Below are 26,107 nucleotides of genomic sequence, written 5' to 3' on the forward strand. Positions count from 1 at the left end.
TTTTAAACGGCGTTTTTGTTAATTACTAACATAAAGTGTTATTTGCTACAAATTATAAAAAACTATGTGTTAATGCAGCGATTGAGCGTCTCTCATCCGTAACGTGATGGGAATTCTAGCAAGAGGTGTCTTTGTAGCGTCTAATAAAAATATCTACTTTAATTATAGCTAAACAGTTTCAGTAAAATTTCATCTATAGTTGGTTCCAAAAATTTATTAGCTAATTATTAAATAATATTAACTTACGGGGATTACAGTTTGGCTATTTATTTAATAAATAAAGAGCTGCTGACGGTTAATTTTGAGTAATATGGGCGGGTCTCAATTATAGCTTTTATGGCTAAAGTGAAATTGCGTCCATCGATTACGAAACCTGTAACTATAATTTAGTCCTTTTATGAGTTGTGTTTTGATTAACGCTTTGATTAGCTTCAGAATTTTCGTATTATTGAATTACAGACTAGTGGTATGTTTGGTATGTGGCTAATATAACTGATTATCATAAATAAGATTGAGTTATTGCTAAATCAGCGTGTATCCACTATCAAAGAAAGAATTAATTCTGGCTATAATTTTTAGAACAAGCTGGACTATATTATGCGTCTTCCTGTGTTAGAATTTTATCAGTTATGTATTAATTGCCTAGATTTAACTAATGGAAGTATCAATTATAGTTAATGAAACTAAAACTAAATTTTATCTTTCATCACGACATGAGTGATCATAAGTTTAAATGAACACTACCTCAGAACAGGATTTTTTAACTATAATTGATAATTGTTAGAACTTACCGCCATTCGAGTTTTGCGTCCTATTTAAATGGCCACTGGTTAAATTTGTAAAGGCAAATAAAACCAACTATCAATTATAGCTATGTCAACTCAAAGTGTATTTAACACATATCTTTATGTTCGATAAGATAAGTTTTCATTTTCTGTTTATATGAAGCAATTAGTTAAAGTTTGAACTTTGATTGTTAAAATATTTCGATTCATTAACTATAATTGCTAAATTTGTGGAGAAACTTCAGTGTCACTAACTTAATAGTGAACAAATTTACTGAAATAAAGAGCCACCATTAATTATCTCCACATTTTAACTATTATTTAATTATCAATAATAGCTAAAATATGAAAAAAAATTGTGGAGAGTCTTATATAAAACAGTTATTTGAACCTTGTAACTATAATTGATAATTGTCAAAATTCACGACCGCTACAATTTTGTGTTTTTTTAATCAAAATTAAGAATTACTGTTATTCAAGTGTTGGTTCAATTAGTAAAGATATATAAAAACGCGTATCAATTATCGCTATATCATAGAACATCTAAACATTTCTATTTCTTAAGAACGCTTCTAAAAAAAGTATGCATTGTTTTCGTTTTGTAACACGCAATTAAAGTTTAAGTATTGATCATTAAAATATTTGAATTAATTAACTATAATTAGAATAATAGAAGTTGTGATCAATTTTGGTGCCACTACACTTAATAGTAAGTAAACCCACTGAAATAAAGAGTTGTCATTGGAAGAATATCAAATCATTTCCATATTTTAACTATTATTTAATTATCAATAATAGCTAAAACGTTAAAAAAATGTGAGACATTTGAAAAAACTTGTGTAATTTTTTATACAATTTGTATATTGCACTTAAATGTATTATTTAAAATGACGGATTGGTTTTAACCAATTGTTTGATTCTTGTAACTATATTTGATAATTGTTAAAGCTCAGGACCGTTCGAATTGTCTCTTTTTTAATTAAAATTAAGAATTACTATTACTCAATTGTCGATTCAATTAGTAACGATATATAAAAGCGCGTATCAGTTATAGCTAATATCATAGAGCATCTAAACACTTCTAATTCTTAAAAACGCTTCTAAGAAAAGTATGCATTTTTTTCGTTTGCGAAATGAATAGTTAAAATCTAAGTATTAATTATTAAAATATTTGGATTAATTAGTTATAATTGATAAAAGTTGTGAAGTAATTTTAGTGTCACTACACTCAATAGTACGTATACCCACTAAAATAAAGAGTTGTAATTGGAAAAACATTAAATTATTTCCATATTTTAACTATTATTTAATTATCAATAACAGTTAAAACGTTAAAAAAATGCTCGACATTCCAAAAAATTTGTGGATTCTTTTATACAATTTTTATATTGCATTTGAGTATAATATTTGAAAAGACGGGTTGCTTTTAACCAATTATTTGATTCTTGTAACTATATTTGATAATTGTCAAAGCTCACGACCGTTCGAATTGTCTCTTTTTTAATCAAAATTAAGAATTATTATTGTTCAAGTGTCGATTCAATTAGTGCCAATATATAAAAACGCGTATCACTCGTAGCTAATATTATTGAGTATCTAAGCACTTCGAATTCTTAAAAACGCTTCTACGAAAAGTATGTATTTTTTTCGTTTATGAAACAAATAGTTAAAGTCTAAGTATTGATCACTAAATTATTTGCATTAATTAGCTATAATTGATAAAAGTTGTGAAGTAATTTTAGTGCCCCTACACTTAATAATAAGTAAACCCACTGAAATAAAGAGTTGTCTTTACATTATTTCCATATTTTAACTATTATTTAATTATCAATAACAGCTAAAACGTTAAAAAAATGTTCGACATTTCAAAAAATTTGTGGAGTCTCTTATACAATTTTTATATTGCTATTGAATGTAATACTTAAAATAACGGGTTGCTTTTAACCAATTATTTGATTCTTGTAACTATATTTGATAATTGTTAAAATTTACGGCTGTTCGAATTTTGTTTCCTTTTTTTATTGAAAAATAAGAATTACGATTGTTTAAGTGTTGCTTCAATTAGTAAAGATATATAAAAACGGTTATCAATTATAGCTATATCATAGAACATCTAAACACTTCTAATTCTTAAAATCGCTTCTAAGAAAAGTATGTATTTTTTTTTCGTTTATGAAATAAATAGTTAGTCTAAAAGTATTGATTATTAAAATATTTGGATTAATTAGCTATAACTGATAGAAGTTGTGAAGTAATTTTAATGCCACTACATTTAATAGTACCTATACCCACTGAAATAAAGAGATGTCACTAGAAAAACATTAAATTATTTCCATATTTTAACTATTATTTAATTATCAATAGTAGCTAAAACATTAAAAAAATGTTCGACATTACAAAAAACTTGTGGATTTTTTTATAAAATTTGTATATTGCATTTGAGTGTAATATTTAAAATGGCGGGTTGCTTTTAACCAATTATTTGATTCTTGCAACTATATTTGATAATTGTTTTACTCAAATTTTGTTTCCTTTTTTATCGAAAAATAAGAATTACTATTGTTTAAGTGTTGCTTCGATTAGTAAAGATATATAAAAACGGGTATCAATTATAGCTATATGATAGAGTATCTAAACACTTCTAATTCTTAAAAACGCATGCAAGAAAAGTATGTATTTTTTTCGTTTATGAAACAAGTGGTTAAAGTTTATAGGTATTGAACCATTAAAATATTTGAATTCATTAACTATAATTGATAGAAGTTGTGAAGTAATTTCAGTGCCCCTACACTTATAGTAAGTAAACCTACTGAAATAAAGAGCTGTCATTGAAAAAACATTACATTATTTCCATATTTTAACTATTATTTAATTATCAATAACAGCTAAAACGTTAAAAAAATGTTCGACATCTCAAAAAATTTATGAAGTCTTTTATACAATTTTTGTGTTGCATTTGAGTGTAATATTTAAAACGACGAGTTGCTTTTAACCAATTATTTGATTCTTGTAACTATATTTGATAATTGTCAAAGCTCACGACCGTTCGAATTGTCTCTTTTTTAATCAAAATTAAGAATTATTATTGCTCAAGTGTTGATTCAATTAGTAACGATATATAAAAACGCGTTTTTTTTTGTTTATGAAAGTCTTGAGCACTAAAATATTTGGATTAATTAGCTATAATTGATAAAAGTTGTGGAGTAATTTTAGTGGCACTACACTCAATGGTACGTATACCCACTGAAATAAAGAGTTGTCATTGGAAAAACATTAAATTATTTCCATATTTTAACTATTATTTAATGATCAATAACAGTTAATACGTTAAAAAAATGCTCGACATTCCAAAAAATTTGTGGAGTTTTTTATACAATTTTTATATTGCATTTGAGTATAATATTTGAAATGACGGGTTGGTTTTAGATTCTTCTAACTATATTTGATAATTGTCAAAGTTCACGACTGTTCGAATTTTGTTTCTTTTTTGATAAAAGTTAGGAATTACAAGTATTAGTTCAATTAGTATATAAATATAAAATAAATGAAAACGCGTATCAGTTATAGCTATATCATAGGGCATCTAATTTTATGAACGCTTTGAAGAAAATAGGTATTTTTTTTGTTTATGAAACAATTAGTTGAAGTTTATTTATCGATAGTTAAAATATTGTAATTAACTATAATTGATAGCAGTTGTGAAGAAACTGCAATCTCACTGTAATTTATAATAAATACATCCACTGAAAACCGTTAAGTTGTTTCTAGTTTAACTCATTGATAAATATCAGTGATAGCTAAATCGGCACAAAAATAAATGTTCTTAATTAATTGTTTAAGTTTTGGTGATTCCTGGTTCAATTAGTAAATATAGAAACAACGCGTATCAATTATACCTATATGAAAGGGCATGTAAATACCTCTAATTCTTAAGAACACTCTTCAGAAAAATAGATTTTTTTTATTTAAATGAAATAATTAGTTAAAGTTTGATTATTGATAGCTAAAAAGCTGAAAAGTAAAATTATTTATTTCTTCAGTTTAACTAGGTGATAAATATCAGTGATCATTCTTTTTACTATTCATTAATCTACTAAAGAGGTAATTCAAATATCAATTATAGCAAATATCTCCAAAAAACTGCGGTGACATTTTTGTTTGATATTTAATTATTTAATTGATAAACCTTAATAAAACTGAGTATCAATTATGGTTAATATTGAAAGTTGAAAACACGATACGAGTCTTAAAAGTTTGGTTATTTTTGTGTGAAAACAAAATAATTTAGTAAATTTAATAAACACGTTTTTAGAGTATGTGAAAAATTAACTATAATTGATAACTTTTATAAATAATCTTTTTCTCTGCTGCTTTCCAATTTCTCGTTATATATTTCATGAAAGGGATGAACTAAGTTTTAGCTATTTTTTCATTTATAACTAGTAGATGTTAAGAAAATAGCTAAGGGTTATAGTTAATATGCAAAAAAAATATCTTTACTGTAACCGTTGCTATTTGTTGATAAATGAAACTAATGTCTTTTGTAAGTTCATATGTTTGGTAGTCAATAAAAGCTGAGTTTAATAACAAATTAAATATTGAACCAGTCCTAAGTCCTTCGTCCATAGTATTTCGCTATTTCGGCATATTTAGATAAAAAAATTATTTGTACCGTTGTTAGAAAGTTGACGATAGTTTTTTGGTGTCACATGCTTGTCATATGTGCACAGCATACTGGAATTATATGTACTAGAAAATCGTAACAATTTGGACTCCAAGGAATGCGGAAATAAAAAAATTAATCTGAAATCAGTTATAAAAATAAAGCTTACAATGAACTGTCTTTTTATGTGTCACCCGCTCCCCCGCCCCCCGTCACCTCATCTCCATCGCCGTTCCTATCCATTACACCTCCCATCTCGCCATCACGTACATGTCGATCCTTTAATTGTTCCCTCGTCCGTTGACCCCCTTCAAACCATCGACTAATATCTAATATATGAACATGCATATTTCAGCTTATTATAAACACAGCAAGCCATGCATTATTGACAATTGACAGGCGATCATGATGCTTATCTCGTTGCAGGTAAAATCTTCGAGAATTTCACGTTGAACCCGAACCCGGCCAACAGCAAGGTCGACGGCGGCTCGCCCCCCAGCCAGCCCCCCACGCCCCCCAGCACGCCGCTGTCCCCCAAGTCCGCGGCCGACTCCAACAAATATACCTCAAGCATCCCCAACATTCCTAACTTAACGATAACGCACAATTCTAGTCCGAGCATACCTCAAAATTTCGCTAGTGTTACGCAGAAGACCCCCCTCAACTTGGGGGTCAAACCAAAAACGACGTACGCCAATGGGCTGCAGGGGGAGCTGGCGTACGGGGACGAGAAGATGGGGGAGAAGGGGGCACAGGCGTCCAGGGTGAGTTCTAAGTTTGCAACATTTTTTTAATAGAGTCGAAAATTTTTGTTAAAACAGTGTTCGATGGCGTTTTGTAGATCGCCCTGTATATGTGTGTCGTTAATTTCCTCTGGAATTCCGCGAGTCACACGCTGATGGGTTCCATTGTGGATTTTAGTATGAGCGTGAAATTGAAATTATTTAAATTATTTCATTAATTTCTTCGGTGTTCCATTTATTATTATTGTGTGCTTGCGACACCAAACGGTTTCTAAATAACAGACTGTTGCAGTGGATTTCAAAAGAGAGCTTTTTGTTCGTTTTGTTTGGATTTCGGGTAGATTCTTACGAACGATAGTTCGATTTCGAAACGGTCAAATTGAAAAAGAAAAAACGGACAATAAAAATTGATTAAAATTGGGCAAGAGTAATTATGTAATTGACAATTAGGAGGATTGTGGGTGTCGTTATTAATATCGGAGAGGTGTGATTACAATGAGCGAAATTCAAAGGAAAGAAAGAATTGTTTTCTTCCTTGGTGCTTTTTTTTCTACAGTTTTTGTTTTTGTTTCTATTTAAGCGTAGTCGTTCCAATAAATTACCAATCTGGTTTTATTTTATCAAGGTGATGTGCTATTGTTCTGTTATTACTGTAAGTTAATTAACTATCACTGATAAATTTGTGTTTTTTTTTGTAATAAAAAACTAACATGGCACAAATTAATAATCGGTTACCCCAAATCCGCACAAGTCCCACAAACAAGATAATTGTCCACAGAATACAATAGTGAAAATAATAGTTAATTAGTTAAAAAGTAAAAAATAAATATTCTAATTTTAGTTTAACTATATTTGAAAATTTTCCAAATGATCTCAAGTATTCGACAAGTGCCTATTTTTAATTTTTATTAACTACTTTGTCAGAATATATTGTTTAGTTATATGAATGTCAATTATAGCTAATACCTTAAGTAAAACAAGCTTTAAAAATTACATTTATTTCATTGACCCTACATATGTATGAACAGTATTCTAGCTTGAAATCAAAATAAAATTAGTTAGTTAATTTTGGTTTCTCCATTTCTCCATTATTTGAATTATTAACTAAAATTGATAATTTAGACTATTAAACTAACTAATGCAACATCGCTACAATTTATCAAAGTGATGAAATACTGTTAAATAAATGTAGACATTTTGTCACTTTAACCACTGAAGGTAAATAGAGATATATAAATCTCAATTATAGTTAATATGTTAAAAGGAAAACAGCTATTTCACTTTTAACTATAATTTATGTTATTCAATTTTAAGTGACAAACTTATACACTTGTAGTTATCACACCATATATTTTCTTAACTATAACCCAACTAAAAAAGCAACTGGTACCAAATGTGGTTAATCAAAGGGCAGAGTACCTATTTTTTTACTTGTCCCTTCAAGAATTTTCTTTTGTTTTTACCTTATTTTCGACACTACGCCGGTTTCTTTAACCTTCAGAAAAAATATCAATTATAGTTAAAATGCAAAAAAATACAGACAAGATTATCAATGGACTACAAGTAGAAATGTTTTACCAATAATTAAAACATTTTCTAGTTCAATATTAACTATAATTGATACACTTTTGATATCACTGATTTTTTTGTAATTTACTTAATTAAAACAGCACCAATCCGAATGTATCAAAAGCACAAATTAACTAATAATTACCCTCAAATAAATAAGAGTAAACAACATTCTATCTTTTGTGTATTTTATCAATCAAACAAGACAATTGTCAGCACAATACAATAGTGAAAATAATAGTTAATTAGTTAAAAAGTTCAAAATAAGTTTTCTAATTTACTTTAACTATAACTGATAAGCTTCAAAAGTACGATAACTATCCGACAAGTATATATTTTTTTATTTTCTTAACTATCATTCTCTATATTTTGTCAGACTATATTGTTTAATTATACGAATGTGTCAGCAGTATATATAGTTAACACCTTAAATACAACAAGTTTTAAAAATTACTCAAGGCTGAAGTCAAAATAAAATTAGTTACTAAATTTTGGTCCTTACATTTCTCTATTATTTGACTTATTAACTAAAATTGATAATTTTGACTATTAAATGAACATCGCTACAATTTATCAAAGTATTGAGACATTATTAAACAAATGTAGACATTTTGTTACTTTAACAACTGAAGGTAAATAGAGGTATATAAGTATAGATAATATCAATTATAGCTGATTTTTGACCTTCAGAAAAAATATCAATAATAGTTAAAATGCAAAAAAAATACAGACAAGATTATCAATTATCAGGGAGGTGACTTCAATTAGCAATTTTAACGAAATATGAAGATGATATATAGAGATAAATGATATAGGAACACGTAGGACACTTTTTCTAGTCCAGTAATAACTATAATTGATACATTTTTGATATCAATAATATTAATGTACATCTGTATTGTTTTTTTATAGTTTATTTAACTAAACCAGTACCAATCCGAATGTATCAAAGCACAAATTAACTACTAGTTACCCCAAATCAATAAACTATACAACAATCTCTCTTTTTGTCTATTAAAAGAAAATATCAATTGTGGCTAGTAAGGAAAAAAACTGAAATCAGCATAAGTCCAACAAATGACAATTGTCATTGCAATATAATAGTGAAAATAATAGTTAATTAGTTGAATTTTAAATTAGTCCAAGATAAATTTTCTAATTTAATTTTAGCTATAACTGATAAGCTTCCAAAGTTCCACAAGTAATCGACAAGTGTATATTTTCCGATTTTCTTAACTATTATTCTCTATTATGTTGTCAGAATAGATTGTTTAGATATGAATGTGTCAGTTATAGCTAATACCTTAAACAAAACAGGCTTTAAAAATTACTTGTATTTCATTAGCACTACACATGTATGAAAGGTATTCAAGTTTGAAGTCAAAATAAAATTAGTTAGTTTAGTTTTGGTCCTTCCATTTCTCCAGTTTTTGAATTATTAGCTAAAATTGATAATTTAGACTATTAAACGCACTACTGAAACATCACTACAATTTATCAAAATAATGAGTAGGTACTATTAAATAAATGTAGAGATTTTGTGACTTCAACCTCTGAAGGTAAATAGAGGTGCATATGTATCAATTATAGCTAATGTGTTAAAAGGAAAACAGCTGTTTTGTCTTTTAACTATAATTTAGGTTACTTAATTTTAAATGATATACTTGTGCACTTGTAGTTATCATACAATATATTTTGGTAACTATAACCCAACTAAAAAACCATACATCGAATCGACAGAAGCAGTTAATACAAAATGTTGTTAATCCAAAGTCATAGTACATTTTTTTGACTTGTCTTATCAGGAATTTTCTTTTGTTTTTACTTCATTTCAGACAATTCGCGCTCTTTTTTTAACCTTGAGAAAAAATATCAATTATAGTTAACATGCAAAAAATACAGATGCGATTATCAATTGCAGGAATTGTAACTAGAAATTTTAACGAAATAGATAATAGAATTAAATGAAATTATCAACAATTATAGCGAAAGTATATGAACACGTAAGAGACATTTTGCAGTTTAGTATTAACTATAATTGATACATTTTTGATATCACTAATATAAATGCACTTTTGTAGCGTTTTTTTTTTGTGATTTACTTAAGTAAAACAGCACCAAACCAAATATATCGAAAAAGCACAAATTAACTGCTAGTTACCCCAAATCGTTAAAGTATATATCATTCTCTCTTTTTGTCCATTTAATAGAAATATCAATTATGGTTAGGAAATAACTAAAAAAACTTACGTCAACAGAGGTCCAACAAACAAGACAATTGTCAATATTTCCACGTCAGTAGCTACTATTAAATAGGAAAATAATAGTTAATTATGTAAATTGTGTCCATATGGAAGATAACTTGTTAAGTTAATGTCTAAAATTCCAACATAAATTTGTAATTGTGTTTAACTATAATTGAGAAATAAGATAAATTGTCTAATCGACTTTAACTATAATTGATAAACTTCTAAAGTGCATCAAGTATTTAACAAGTGTGTATTTTTGTTTTTTTTTATTTTTCTTAACTATAACTGACAGATTTCCAAAGTCCTACAATAGGTCATGAAGCGATCAGTGATATTTTTTAGTACAATTTTGAGAAAAAGTTTAGAAACAGACAGGTTTAAAGAAAAATTATTTCCTACATTTTAGAAACAATTTTTTTCGCGACATCATTTGAACTTATTAACTAAAATTGATAATTGGTCTATTCAACGAACAAGTCCAATATCACTAATTTTATCAAAGTGATGAGCCACTATTAAATAAATATGGATGTTTTGTTAATTTTAACCATTTTTAAATGGAGGTGTGTATCAGTTATGGCTTTAACTATAATTTAAGTTACTCAGTGATATACTTGTTGTAGCTGTCATGTCATATTTTCTAACTATAACCTAACTATAAAAGCATACAGAAAAAGTCAGTACAAAATGTTTTTTAACCTTAAAAAAATTATCAATAATAGTTAACATGGAAAAACAGGAAATTACTAGCCAAAATTGATAAGTTATTCCACTAAACTGTAGAAATCTTACTTTAACTACCAAAGATAAATAAAGATGTGTTTCAGTTATAGCTATATCTAGTATGTTAAGGAAAAACTTACACTATCGAAAATGTATACAAGTTTGCCTTAGTTGTAATATAAATCATTAATTTTGGGTGATTTAGTGGTAGTTTTTCAATTACATATCACTCAACTAAATTACAGAAAGTATTTATTTATATAATGAAATGTAATTAATTGTCACTAACACCAATGAAACGTCTTTCGAAGTTATTGGCTAACAGTAGTTAGTTGAAAGAATCCACTTTGTGTCATTCTGATAGAGCTAAAATATCCATTTGGACGAAACGACTGCGATAAGCGTTGACAGTTTTATTAATTGAACGAAATAAGTTTATCCCGAATTCCAAATTTTTTGCAAGAAATCTAGTGCAAGCCTGTCTCAGTCGTGTCGTTATTAATTCAAGGCGCATTTCATTCCGTCCCCATCATGTAGTTCGATGTAATATCAAAAATAAACATCGTGTTTCACTTTAATACTCCATAATGAAGCGCGCAACAGAAATCCGGTTGTAAACCGTTTAAAAATCAGTCTCACACCAAAGCAAACAACAAGAAGCCGGTCATTACGATTCCATTTTCCTGAATTCGTTACTTTTATTTACTTAAAGAGTTTCCGCCGAAAAATCACCATCTCACCCAGGCCATTGTTCCGTCCTTAATTACCTTTCACGCCAATTTTGATAACAAACAAGAAAACCCGTGTGAGAATCCCCGTTTCATTTAGATCCTCTCTAAGCACAATTAAAACGCAAATTACGCTTGTTTGCGTTTTTACCGCACATTTCTCTAACTGTACCTCCGAAAATCTGAGCCATGAGAATCGACGTGTGTGCTTTACATATTTTCACACAAATTTTATAACCTCTTCATTATTTATGTTTCGCTTAAAAGCCACTCGGCATTGTTTGTCGCGCGGTTACTGTTATTCCCGGCCGTTTTTTGCGCCTTTTAACTCTAATTTGCATTAATTAGTGGATCTAATTGATGCTCGAGCAAATTGAGGTAATAACAGTACGGGGGCTTGATTTTGCGGCGCGAGCGGCAGGCGAGCCCAAAAATCAACAAAACACCAAGATCTCTACATTGTTCACAAAGTTATAATATTTTAGCACTGATTTTGTAAAAAGATAATTGGTTGAACCTTTCTAGTTATAGATATTATTTTACATTTTGAGGAATTGATGTGAAGATTATTTCTATCACCGTAATTTTTAAACGAGTCAATGCTGTCTTGTAACTTAATGCAATCAAAATATGAATTTATAACGTTAATAATCTTCAAATCATCTGCATAAACATAAAACTTACAACTGACGTATTTATGTATATCATTGAAAAATATTATAAACAAGAGTGGACCCAAATTGGAGCCTTGTGTAACCCCACTATCACAATACCGTACTAGGAAGAATAGAATGATTCAGCACATCAAAGGCTTCAGTTAGGTCTGTGTATACAACATCAACGTGTTTCTCAGAATATAAAACATTACATGTAAATTATACATAATGTTCATAGAGGTTAGTGAACGTAGATTTCCTTGTACAAAACCATGCTGACTTTTACTGGTTAGTGATTACTGATTATAGAGAACAGTGCCATCTTGGTACGGATTCTAGGAAAGATCAAAATTGTATTTGTAATTATTATTGTTATATTGAAGGAAATAAAATAGATCGTCTAGGAATGTTTATACTTTTTTCGAAAATCTAGATTTTCATAAAATTCAAAAATGCCTTTTTGTTTTCTTAATTAAAGTCAATGTATCTTGAAAGTTTTAAATGTTTTTTATTCCTTGTAGAGAAATAAGCATTTTGCAATTAAGCTCCGCCCCTTTGACTCACGACGAATAAAAAAATCATCACAACTGAGACAGGGTGGGCGGGCGGGGCTTAAGTTTTGTCTTTATTTCTTAATATCTGTAGTCATTTTTTCACAACAAGAAACATAGAACATGGTTAAAATCGAACATTTTTGCGAGGAAATATGGATCTTGTAATTACAGGGCGGAGCCTAATAACATGTTTTAAGTTTCATCTTGTGAAAAGAAGTCTACAAATATTAAAACAAAAAGGCAAAATGAAAGCCCGCCCACCCGCCCTATCTCAATTGTGATGATTTTTTTTATTCGCCGTGCGTCAATGGGGCGGAGATTAACTGCAAAATACTTGTTTGTTTCCAAAGGAATTAAAAACATGTTTTTGAATATCGTCTTGTTCAAAAAATACTATCAATACTGAAAAAAAAAGCAAAATATAAACCCCGCCCACCCACCCCCCTCTCAATTGTGATGATTTCTTTATTCTTAGATACTTAAAACGCGTTTAAAATGATAAATTTTTGTAAGCAAATCTGGATTTTGGAATCAAGCTCCGCCCCTAGGTCTACCAACGAATGGAAACTTCATTACTATTTAGATTAGGGCAGGTATGGGTGGGCTTTAATTTTTTCTTAATATCCATAGTATTCTGTGAACAACACGATACTCAAAAACATGATTTACATTCTCGTAGAGAAATAAGGATTTTGCAGTTAAACTCCGCCCCTTGGTTCAGGACAAATAAAAAAAAATAATCACAATAGAGAAGGGCGGGTGGGCGGGGCAACTTTTTTGTCTTTTTTTTCTTAATATGTGTAGTCATCTTTTCACAACAAGAAACATATTTAAAATGGTAAATTTGTATAGGGAAATTTCGATTTTGCAATTACGCTCCGCCCCTCGGTCTGACAACGAATGAGAAATTCATCACAATTGAGATCGAGACAGATGGGAGGGGCTTCTCTTTTGCTTTTCTTTTTAAATTAATACATTTAGTTTTCTTTGTATGACACGAGTACTTAAGAACATATTGCACATTCTATGTAAAGGTATAACCGTTAATAAACATTACATTACATTGTAATTTCTCGTAGAAAAATACGGATTTTATAACTAAGCTCCGCCCCTCGGCTTACGACGAATAAAAAAATATCATCAGAATTGAGATAAGGCGGGTGGGCGGGGCTTCTATTTTGCAAGAAACTTAAAACATGGTAAAAATGGTACATTTTTACGAGGAAATATGGATTTTGTAATTACGGAGCGGAGCCTAATAACATGTTTTAAGTTTCATCTTATGAAAAGAAGTCTACACACATTAAAACAAAAAGGCAAAATGAAAGCCCGCCCACCCGCCCTATCTCAATTGTGATGATTTTTTTATTCGTCGTGAGTCAAGGGGGCGGAGCTTAACTGCAAAATACTTGTTTCTCTACAAAAAATTAAAAACGTATTTTTGAGTATCGTGTTGTTCAAAAAATACTATATATTAAGAAAAAAAAGGCAAAATATATAGCCCGCCCACCCACCCCGTCTCAATTGTGATGATCTGTTTTATTCCTAGAAACTTGATTCACGTTTAAAATGGTAAATTTTTGTAAGGAAATATGGATTTTGCAATTAGGCTCCGCCCCTAGATCTACCAACGAATGCAAAATTCATTACTATTTAGATCAGGGCATGTATGGGTGGAGTTTTATCTTTAGTTTTAATTTTTTCTAAATATACATAGTAGTGTTTGAATAACACCATACTCAAAAACATGTTTTTAATTTCTCGTTGAGAAATAAAGATTTTGCAGTTAAGCTCCGCCCACTTGACTCACGACGAATACAAAAATTCATCACAATAGAGATCGGGTGGGTGGGCGGGGCTAAATTTTGCCTGGTTTTCTTAGTATGTGTAGACTTATTTCGACAACAAGAAACTTAAGAAATAATCATAAAGTTGAATTCTGCTAGTATTAAAATGACTAACTTTTATAGAAATAAAGTGTTTAATTTTTTTTTTGTCTCAGGGAATCTTCCCCACGAACATCCTCCCCTTCGCGGCACAACTCAAGACTGACTCCACCAGCCCGCCGCCCTTCGACCAGAGCCCCCTCAACGGTAAGTGACGAACGCCTCTGACGCGTCAACTCCACAGCAACAGGTGGTTGCGCCGCCGTAAATCTCGCGTCGTCGGCGGTTTTTGTCGAAAGTGCGCCGCCACTGAGGTCGCGACGACGACCAAGTCGATCCGAGGGTCGAGGGATTTCAGATTTTAAATTAATCAACCGGTTTGGTTTTACAGCGATAAAACACTGTCAGGAGCAGTCGAAAACGGGTGATAAAACGTCGCCGGGATGTTTTTCGTGATGAAAGCGCTACTACTTGTTGATTTTTAGGCGCGATTTATTTTTCGTTATTTTTTTAATTGAGCAGATGTTCTGTTTTAGCGCTGTGTCACTATGTGGAAAGATATACGGCCGATAAAATGTTTCCGGATCGTTTTTCGTCGATAAAAACGCTTGTTACATTGTAATTTATCCAAAAACGATTTGTTCTGAAAACTGTTTTTACGTGAACAAGTTGTAATTAACAATCGAAATGGATGAAAATCGAAACGGACTAATTATTTTTTAATAGAGCGATTCGGTATGGTGGCAACATAAAATTTCGTGTGGGACTCGACCAGTTCCTTAATAATTCTTCCCAAAAGGATAGTTAAAATTCAAAGTCTTGTAAACACGACTCCGTAATTCTGTAAAATTTGTCGGTGCTAGCGTTGGAACCTAATTAAAATTTATTACAACCATTAATTATCATCATTCCTCGTAATTAGTAAAATTATTAATAAATTAACACTAAAACTCGTCGGAAACATCCCATAATTTAACCTCCGCCACATTAAAAATTTCAGCAACAGCGTAAACACGATCCGATCGCAAAAAAATCCCCAGGCGGCTCTGGAATCCGCTCGGATTAGTCCGATCACATTCCTGTCACGATCGCAGATAAGTCAAAATCGCGGCGGCCTTGAAACGTCACTGCTGCCAACCTCGGCCGTTTTCCCAAAATCGGCGAATTAATTAATCGCCGCTCGGCCAGCATCCGTCGAAATTTTCCTCAACTAATAAAAGTCAAGTGGATGTGAAACGAAATTAAATCTGTCACAGTCAATTTAAGGCAATTTGTGTATATCACAGTTGGCTGTTGTCATCGCGGACAAAAACCCAGCTACATCAAGCGTGCCGTGCTGATTCACGGCAACAAAAGACGCTCGGCGTCGGTGAAGACGCTAATTAGTCGGATAAGTCTATTTTAACGCCGAGAAAATTTTTGCTCAAATAGAATTTCGAGTCCGAGGCGACGGCCAAAAATTTGGCATTTGAGTTTTAAAAATCCACAAGTTGGCTTCGGATAAACCTGCATTATGCTCTTTAATTAGAATTTGAATGGCCGGTCGCGGAGCGCTCACAGTCTAATTAAAATCTGGGAAAGGTTGCGTAAGCGTGAGTCACGGGTTCGATGTAGGAGACGCGGGTTCGACGCAGGGCGTCTACGTCGAAAATATGGCCGATTTCGTCGAAGCTTTTCGGTATTATCGGATTTTTATTTGAAAGCTGTTGGTATTTAATTAACTGCACTTTACTCGAGTAAAAATGTTTTACGACGTGTGTTTACCGATGTTGAGGTCGAGCGTCTTTCTCTGGTGAGAATAGGGAAGATAAACACGTCGTAAATTTTCCGGCTTTTATGCAAATAAATAAATTCGTGATAAAATATCACTACTTGGTTTATTGCGATGAAGGACTGGAGAAGTAGTTTCACTACGCAACAACTTGTTCGGTTTTATTCATGATTTTTTCACACTTTTATTACTCTCAAAATTACTACTATGTCGCTATGTTAACATGGTTCTAATGTGATCATGATCAATGAACGATAAAATATTTGCTTCAGGTTTCTCGGATAGTGAGTCACCGATTTCACGAAACACCACTAATCTCCCATTCTTACTTAAGTCAAAGCTTAAATATTTCTCAGAATAAATAAAAACATACTTGTGTGTTTGTGCTATAAAGCAACTACTCAGCTTAATTAATAATAATAATAAATCTATTTCGACATTTTGTCTAATTATTTTGAGTCACTGACCTCAACATTTTCTTCATACGTCACTACACAAAAGTTCAAAATTTTAATTTAGTCATAATTAACCACATAAAAAGACAACTAACAAAAAGCGAATCACGTTTTTTGCGGTTAAAATTGATGTTCGTAGATTTTTAATGAATTATTGTCTCACTCGTGTAGCAAATTTGATATGCAATATATTAAAACAGAACTGAAAAAAAAGTTCGGTATGCGGGTTCAGTTATTTAATTAGGTGCTTTATCACAGCACATCCTTAGAGACTGATAAACTTTTTAATTATCGTGATGAATATTACTCATATATTGTTAAGACATGTATCCTAACAATTAAGAACAAGTTTGCAGACACTCAGTTAACCGAACACGTGATAAAAGTCAGCCAATCAAATGTTCAGGTTCGCCGATTAAATTTTAACTCGAGTTAAAAATAATTCAATTTCTATAAATATCAATAAGGTGATAAAATTGTAGCAGACAAATCAAAAAAAAAACTGACTTATAAAAGTGTTGATAATTTAGACGAAAATCTTAGCACCTAAAGTAAAAGATATAAAGATCCTGGAGCGCTACTTTTAAATATTAGAATTAAAGTGAACACTCACGATTTATTTTTAGAACATCCTCTACATTTTTGTTAACTAAGAACAGTGAAACTTTTGTCACTCTTCTAATCCCCAGCTGTTCATGAGAGGCTTCCAATATGCACTTTTAGAAACAAAAAGTCAATGTCATATCTTTTATTAACAAAAACAACAAAAAAAAAGATCAACTTAATAGTGTAACAATTAAACATTCCCCTAGTGTCTTTTATTTAGAATCCAAAAAAATCTCGAGAGCTTTTCGTCTATTTTTCTCTAAAAATATTAAAGACTCTCTGGAGAGAATCTCGGGTCTCCCTAGTGTCTTTTTTTAAAGAATTCCAATGAATCCTGGGAGCTTTTAGTGTCTTTTTCTGCTGAAAGTACTAAATAATCTCAGGAGTCCCTAATGTCTTTTTCTTAGGTTGCGAAAGAATTTTTTTTTTTAAATACCAAACAATCTTGAGGCCTTTTAGTGTATTTTTCTCTAAGAATCTCTGGAGCTCCAAGTGTCTTTTTCTTTAAGAATGCAAAAGAATCTCGAGAGTTCCTAGTATCTTTTTTTTAAGAATGCAAAAGAATCTCGAGTGCCCCTATAGTTTTTTTTTTAAGAATTCCAGCCGTCCCTAAAGAATTTCGAGAAATCTCCGAATTTTTTTTAAAGAATATGAAAGACTCTTGGGACTCCTTAATCTTTATTTTTAAAGAATGTGAAAGAATCGCGGGGACCTGAAGTGTCTTTTTTTTAAATGGAAAAGAATCTCGGGGGTCCCCAAGTCTTTTTCTTGAAGAATGCGGAAGAATCTCGGGAGACCCTAGTATCTTTTTTTAAGAATGCTAAAGAATCTCGAGTGCCTCTATTGTCTTTTTATTTAAGAATTTCAAAGAATCTCGGTCGTCTCTAAAAAAATTCAGGAGATCCCCGTGTCTTTTTTAAATATTAAAAATTCTCGGGATTTTTTAATGTTCTTTTTTAAAAATGTGAAAGAATCTGGGGCACCTGCAGTGCTTTTTTTAAGAAGCCAAAAGAATCTCGAAAGCCCCTAGTGTCTTTTTATTTAAGAATTCCAAAGAGTCTCGGTTGATTCTAAAGAAAGTTCAGGAGATCCCTGTGTCTTTTTTTTAGAATAGGAAAGATTCTCGGGATTCTGTAATGTTCATTTTTAAAGAATGTGAAAGAATCTCGGGAACCTGCAGTATCTTTTTTTAAGAATCCAATAGAATCTCGGGGGCTTGTTCTCTAATAATACTAAAGAATCTCGGGGGTCTCCAGTGTTTTTTTCTTTAAGAATGCAAAAGAATCTCGGAGACTCCGAGTGTCTTTTTTAAGAATGCTAAAGAATCTCTGGACCCCAAGTGTCTTTTTCTTAGGATGCGAGAGAATTTCGGGAGCCCATAGTCTCCTTTTTTTTTAAGAATCTAAAAGAATCTCAGGGACCTCAAGTGTATTTTTTAACAATTATGAAGAATCTCAGGGGGTGCCCTTGGTGTCTTTTTTTTTAGAATCCAAAAGAATCTCGGTGGCTTTTAGTGCCTCTTTCTCTAAAAATATTAAAGAATCTCTGCACTCCAAGTGGCTTTTTCTTTAAGAATACCAAATAATCTTGGGGCCTTTTAGTGTCTTTTTTAAGAATGCAAAAAAATCTCGGAGAACCCTGTTGTCTTTTTCTAAGAATCGAAAAGAATTTCAGAGGTCTTTGGAATTTTTTTCTCTAAGAATATTAAAAAATTTCTGGGGCCTCTAGTGCCTTTATTTTTAAAAATGTGAAGGAATCTCGAGGGCTCCTAGTGTCTTTTTCTTAGATTGCGAAAAAATCTCGAGGATCCCTAGTGTCTTTCTCTTTAAGAAGGGGAAAGAATCTCGGGGACTCCTAGTGACTTTTTTTAAGAATGCGAAAAAATCTCGGGGATCCCTAGTGTCTTTTTTTAAGAATCGAAAAGAATGTCGGGGGCCTTTAGTATCTTTTTCTTTAAGAATGGTAAGGATTCTAGAGGGCCCCAAGCGTCTTTTTTAAGAAAGCGAAAAAGATTCGAGGGTTCCTAGTATCTTTTTTTAAGAATCGTAAAGACTTTCGGGGCCTTTAGTACTGTTAGTGGTTTTTCTTTAAAGAATGTGAAAGAACCTCGAGGGCCTCTAGTGTCTTTTTCTTAGATTTCTAAAGAATCTCGAGGATCCTTGGTGTCTTTTTCTTTAAGAATCGAAAAGAATTTCGGGGGCCTTTAGTATCTTTTTCTCATGGAATACTAAAGAATTTCTGGGACCTTTACTGGCTTTTTTTAAAAATGCAAAAAATCTCGAGGATTCCTAGTGTCCTTTTCTTTAAGAATGGGAAAGAAATTTATTTTGGAAGGTTGAGTGGAATAGCCTATGGCTAGACTCCGCCTAATCATGTATCATTTTATCATGAATAAAGTCCTATGTATGTATGTATGTGTATGTGTATGTGTAATCTCGGGGACCTCTAGTGTCTTCTTTTAAGAATGCGAAAAAATCTCGGGGGTACTTGGTGTCTTTTTCTAAAAATCGAAAAGAATTTCGGGGGCCTTTGGTATCTTTTTCTCTAAGAATACTAAAGAATTGCTGAGACCTTTCGTGTTTTTTTTAAGAATCAGAAGTAATCTCGAGGATCCCTAATGTCTTTTTCTTTAAGGATGCGAAAGAATCTCGAGGGCCTCTAGTGTCTTTTTCTTAGATTTCTAAAGAATCTTTAGGATCTTTAGTGTCTTTTTCTTTAAGAATCGAAAAGAATTTCGGGGGCCTTTAGTATCTTTTTCTCATAGAATACTAAAGAATTTCTGGGACCTCTACTGGCTTTTTTCAAAAATGCAAAAAAATCTCGAGGATTCCTAGTGTCTTTTTCTTTAAGAATGGGAAATAATCTCGGGGACCTCTAGTGTCTTTTTTGAAGAATGCGAAAAAATCTCGGGGGTCCTTAGTGTCTTTTTCTAAGAATCGAAAAGAATTTCGGGGGCTTTTAGTATCTTTTTCTCATAGAATACTAAAGAATTTCTGGGACCTCTACTGGCTTTTTTCAAAAATGCAAAAAAATCTCGAGGATTCCTAGTGTCTTTTTCTTTGAGAATGGGAAATAATCTCGGGGACCTCTAGTGTCTTTTTTGAAGAATGCGAAAAAATCTCGGGGGTCCTTAGTGTCTTTTTCTAAGAATCGAAAAGAATTTCGGGGGTCTTTGGTATCTTTTTCTCATAGAATACTAAGGAATTTCTGGGACCTCTATTGGATTTTTAAAAAAATGCAAAAAAATCAAGAGGATCCCTAGTGTCTTTTTCTTTAAGAACGGGAAAGAATCTCGGGGACTCCTAGTGTTTTTTTATGAATGCGAAAAAATCTAGGATGTCCCTAGTGTCTTTGTCTTTAAGAATGGCAAATAATCTCGGGGGCCCCTAGTGTCTTTTTCTAAGAATCGAAAATAATTTCGGGGCCTTTTAGTATCTTTTTCTCATAGAATACTAAAGAATTTCTGGGACCTCTACTGGCTTTTTTTAAAAATGCAAAAAAATCTCGAGGATTCCTAGTGTCTTTTTCTTTAAGAATGGGAAATAATCTCGGGGACCTCTAGTGTCTTTTTTAAGAATGCGAAAAAATCTCGGGAGTCCTTAGTGTCTTTTTCTAAGAATCGAAAAGAATTTCGGGGGTCTTTGGTATCTTTTTCTCATAGAATACTAAGGAATTTCTGGGACCTCTATTGGATTTTTTAAAAAATGCAAAAAAATCAAGAGGATCCCTAGTGTCTTTTTCTTTAAGAACGGGAAAGAATCTCGGGGACTCCTAGTGTTTTTTTAAGAATGCGAAAAAATCTCGGAGGTCCCTAGTGTCTTTGTCTTTACGAATGGGAAATAATCTCGGGGGCCCCAAGTGTCTTTTTCTAAGAATCAAAAATAATTTCGGGGGCTTTTAGTATCTTTTTCTCATATAATAGGTACTAAGGAATTTCTGGGACCTCTATTGGATTTTTTAAAAAATGCAAAAAAATCAAGAGGATTCCTAGTGCCTTTTTCTTTAAGAGCGGGAAAGAATCTCGGGGACTCCTAGTGTTTTTTTAAGAATGCGAAAAAATCTCGGATGTCCCTAGTGTCTTTGTCTTTAAGAATGGGAAATAATCTCGGGGGCCCCTAGTGTCTTTTTTTAAGAATGCGAAAAAATTTCGGGGGTCCGTAGTGTCTTTTTCTAAAAATCGAAAAGAATTTCTGGAACCTTTAGTGTCTTTTTAGAATGAGAAAGAATCTGGAGGATCCCTAGTGTCTTTTTCTTTAAGAGTGGGAAAGAATCTCGGGGACCCATAGTATCTTTTTGTTGATCTGCGAAATAATCTCGAGAACCCCTAGTGTCTGTTCCTTTAAGAATGCGAAAAAATCTCGGGGGTCCCTAGTGTTTTTTTTCTAAGAATCGAAAAGAACTTCAGGGGCCTTTACTATCTTTTTCTCTAAGAATACTAAAGAATTTCTGGGGCCTCTAGTGTCATTATTTTTAAGAACGTGAAAGAATCGCTGGACCCCAAAGTGTCTTTTTCTTTAAGAATGGGAAAGATTCTCGAAGGCCCCTACTGTCTTTTTTAAGAATGCGAAAAAATCTCGGGAATTTTAGTGTCTTTTTCTCAAAGAATGTGAAACACTCTCAGGACTCTCGTGTCTTTTTTTTGAAATGGAAAATAATTTTAGTGCCTAATAGTTTTTTTTTCTCTTCTATCTATAAGTAAACTCAATAGGGTTATTATCGCAAAAAAAAAATAAATCCCAAAATCAAGGTTCATGATTTGTCTGAAAGAAAAAACAGTTGTTTGATTGTACAGTCATGTTCACATAAATCCTGTAAAAGTGAGGTTGTACGGGATTTATGCGAGCATGCCTGTACTTCAGAAGCGAGGAAAGTTCTGTTTAAATACTTAATTGTAGACCATTTTTTTATATCAATCTATTCTCACTATTGCTATGAACTAGCATGGTGGTATGGTGTTAAAAAATTAGTTTTGGTCAGAATTTTGAGAATTTTTGAAGCTTTAGTAGCAAAAAGCTAACATATTTCATTTTTATAAAACCTGAAAGTTTATGATCAAAATACTAAAACACTCTGGAACTCGATAAGTTTGAGCTTTGTCTTGAATTTGTAGTAACACTCGGCTTCGCCTCGACTTTATCTGGAGCGTTCTGCAGACTTGTTAGTTCTCTACTCAAACATTAAATATTTTATTAAAGAAGAAAAAGCGAGTAACTTGATGGTGTAGCAACAATTAATAAAGTTTCTACAATAATTAAATCAACGATTAAACACCACCATAGTGTTTAATTCCTATAAAACAGCATGGTGGCGTTTTATCACCCGAAAAACCGACTTTATGGTCAAACTTTGAGAACATTCGACACGATGTCTCGTGTATTTAGTCTGTAGCATGAAGAACATTTCCATTTTCAAGATTTTGCTCAACCAGTAAATCTTGATAGACAAAACCCGAATTTCCGTTATCAAAACGTAAGTCTTCTACTTTATTCAAAATCTCGATACATTATCAAATATTTTTTGATATTTTTCCACAACCTGGCGATTATTGTCAATCTGCACGTTTTTTGCGCCACCATGTAATCTAATCGCGTTCACCGCCGTAAACCCGTGGGTTGCCCACGAACTCCCCCAAGGATCCGCATCGGTCCCGATTCTTCGCGCGTCCCCAGGGACCCGCTCCTCCGCGTCTTTCGCGAATCCATGCATATTTAGCAGTTGGAAACGCACGGTTTTATAGCATCCACTCGGAGGTTTCTCGGAAGGTGGCGTTCGTCGAAACGCGCCCGCAATAAAGGATTAAAAGCTCATGAAAACGTGTGGAGCTGTATGAAAGAAGAAAGGTGCGCGCAAAAATACGATTTTACGTTCGGACATGCATCTTTTCTCTCTTCGCCACTATAATGTCTCTCGTGTATCATAAAATGATCATTATACACGGATCCGAACATAAACTTACAATGTATTTGTATAGAGAATTAAGTTTTATTGCATATTTATTTATATTTATTTAGTGGTGCTTTGAATCGTAAATTACAATTACCAGCAACTCGATGTGATGGTCCATTTACGGCCGATATCGTTTTATACAGTGTGGTGACGGTTTTATGGCGAAAGAACGCCCTGTGGCGGCCGCAGCCGAGGGTCCACCACGCCGAATCCACGGGATCCGAATCTGGAGCGTACGGGTGACGCAGATCCGAATCCGTAATTTGGCTAACAGGTCTGGCCACTTAGTAGCAATTTGTTGGATCCAATCGGTAACAAATAATTATATAATTGTAGCAGGATATTAAGAATGCAACATTAAGAGCAAGAACCGGTTGCTGGAAGAAGTAGATGAAAAACGCCGTAATTTAATTTTGATATGTTTAATAACTGTGCTGTGTTTAGAGAGAAAGGCAGATAATGATAGGACGGATCTTTTTATCCTCTTTTTAGACCAAAACTAGCTGTTCCGCAAAAACCGTACGTCTGACGTCCCTCCATAGCACACAAGGCCAAAACCCATTTTCGCGAATTTCCCCATCTGCGTTTGTTGTCGCTGATTTAATTAGGCCCGATTTATCGTTCGCTTCAATCTAACAAATTAATGATTGACGTCTTTGACAATTAATTGGGTGAAAGTCGGCCCGGCATGGGCGTGTGGTGTACAATGCGGTGGGCTTGCGAGAAAAAATCCTCGACGACTTGTTGTTCACCGTAATTATTACGAAATGGTAATTAATTGTCAAAATTTCCGATAGGAGAGATAAACGCGCCCGGGATTGCGCGCAATTAAGAAATCGAGGCGCGGAGAAAGCGGGGACCTGGAAGAGCGCCGTGCGGGACGCCGGTTTTGCGCCGAATTGCCGCTAATTGCCCGCGAACAGGAAGCGGAGCGGTTATTTGGCGTTTGGAGGAGAGAGAGTAGAAGAGGCACCCGGGGTGCTCCTTGCGGGACCCTTGGTTGTTGGTTGGAAAATCTTCGTCTGGTGGTCATCTAGCGAGTGACTAATTTTATTTACTTCCCCTAGAGTACGAAAAAATAGGTCTCCGTTTCCGTCTAGCTGTCTGTCCGCCGTCTGTGTTGATTTTTATTTTTAGTACCTAAATGTTATTTAAATTTTATTTTTCGGCTTTTCGATTTCTCGATTTTCAGTTTTTCGATTTATCAATTTCTCGATTTTTCGACTACTCAATTTTTCGATATTTCAATTTTTGGACATTTCCGTTTTGGGATTTTTCAATTCCTCGACTTTTCAGTTTTTGATTTTTTAGTTTTCCGATTTTTTAAATTTTACGTTTTCGATTTTTAGAATTCTGGTAGTAGTGTCAGTTTTTCGATTTTTAAAATTTTCCAACTATTCGTTTCTCGATTTTACAAGTTTTAGATTTCTCGAGTTTTCAAAATTTCAATTTTGGAAATTTTTAGCTTTCTTTAAAAAATTTAAAATTCGTGGTTTTTGAAAATTCTGCAGTTTTTTTCGTATTTTCGCAGTGTTTTCAAACATATTTTGGCGCAGATTAAGATTTTGCTGAAACTCCACAGTCCACATTTATAAACATTTTGATTTAAGGTGGATTTCATATTTTTGAAATTTTTAACTTACGATTTTTTGTGATATTTACAATTAATTCAACTTCAGACTTTTCTGATTAATCGAAATTACAAGCACTTAACCTAAGAAACTCGAGTTTTATTAATCCGTTTTTTTGGCAAAGATGTAAGAAATTTGAAAAATCTCACACGTAGTGGAGAAATTTTGAAAAGTTTAGATTCGCATTTTTTTAAATTGTTTTTTTTTTCTTTATACATTTGATTCAAACAGTTTTTTTTTTGACAAATATTAATAATTTGTAGAAACTTCACATTTCTCAAAATTTTGATTTTGTGTGGTTTATTTATTTTCGGAATTTTCAATTTTTAAAAAATCCACGTTTTGTGTTATTTAAAATTATTCCGCTTTAAATTTGTCTGAATAATCGAAATGTAAAGAGTTTAATTTAACAAGGTCGAGTTTTCTTTATCCGTTTTTTGAACAAACCTTATAATCGTTTTCGAAAGATTTCAAATTCGTTATTTTTGAAATGTCTGCAATTTTTTCTAATTCCAAACACATTTTGGTGCAAATTAAGAGTGCTAAAATTACAAATTTTTCAACATTTTATTTTAATCTGGGTTTCATATTTTTGAAATGTTTAATTTTTTTATGATAATGTATCGAACTTTTTTCGATGTTTTGAATTTAAAATTTTTTGATTTTTTTTCGACTTTCGGATTCGATTTTTCGGTTTTTCAATTTTTCGATTCTTAATTTTTCGAGTTTTTAAATTCACATATGTATTTCGATTTCCCAATTTTTCAGTTCTTCGATTTTTCAATTTTTCCAATTTTTAATTTTAGATTTGTTTGATTTTTTTATGTTTCGATTTCGCGGTGTTTTAATTTTTCAATTTCGATTTCTCTGTTTTTCGATTTTCAGATTTTTCAACATTTTGGTTTTGGAATTTGTCAGTTTTTCGATTCTTCAATTTTTCGATTTTTTAAATTTTATATTTTTGGAGTTCTCGATTTCTAGTTTTTGTAAATTTTTAGTTTTTCGATTTTATAAATTTTACAATTTTCATTTTTCGATTTTACTGTTTCGATTTCGCGATTTAAATTTTTTAATATGTTTCTATTTTTGATTTTTCGTATTTTCGTTTTCTTGAGATCTCGGTTTTTCGATTTAAAAAATTT

The 26,107-nt window shown here is 32.1% G+C and overlaps 1 protein-coding gene across 2 annotated transcripts in view; it reads left to right on the forward strand.

Annotated features, from left to right (window-relative positions):
• Positions 1–26,107, forward strand: part of LOC135138005 (zinc finger protein castor homolog 1-like) — a 149,602-nt gene that overhangs the window by 92,938 nt on the left and 30,557 nt on the right. For both annotated transcript variants that reach the window (XM_064067817.1, XM_064067818.1), the window contains exons 4-5: positions 5,875–6,212; positions 14,673–14,763. In XM_064067817.1, the coding sequence (XP_063923887.1) occupies positions 5,875–6,212; positions 14,673–14,763 (429 nt within the window). The remainder of the gene's footprint in view (positions 1–5,874; positions 6,213–14,672; positions 14,764–26,107) is intronic.

Source organism: Zophobas morio, unplaced genomic scaffold (assembly GCF_036711695.1).
Source record: "Zophobas morio isolate AGI-343-1 ecotype UQ-CSIRO unplaced genomic scaffold, CSIRO_AGI_Zmor_V1 ptg000030l, whole genome shotgun sequence".
Lineage (NCBI taxonomy): Eukaryota > Metazoa > Arthropoda > Insecta > Coleoptera > Tenebrionidae > Zophobas > Zophobas morio.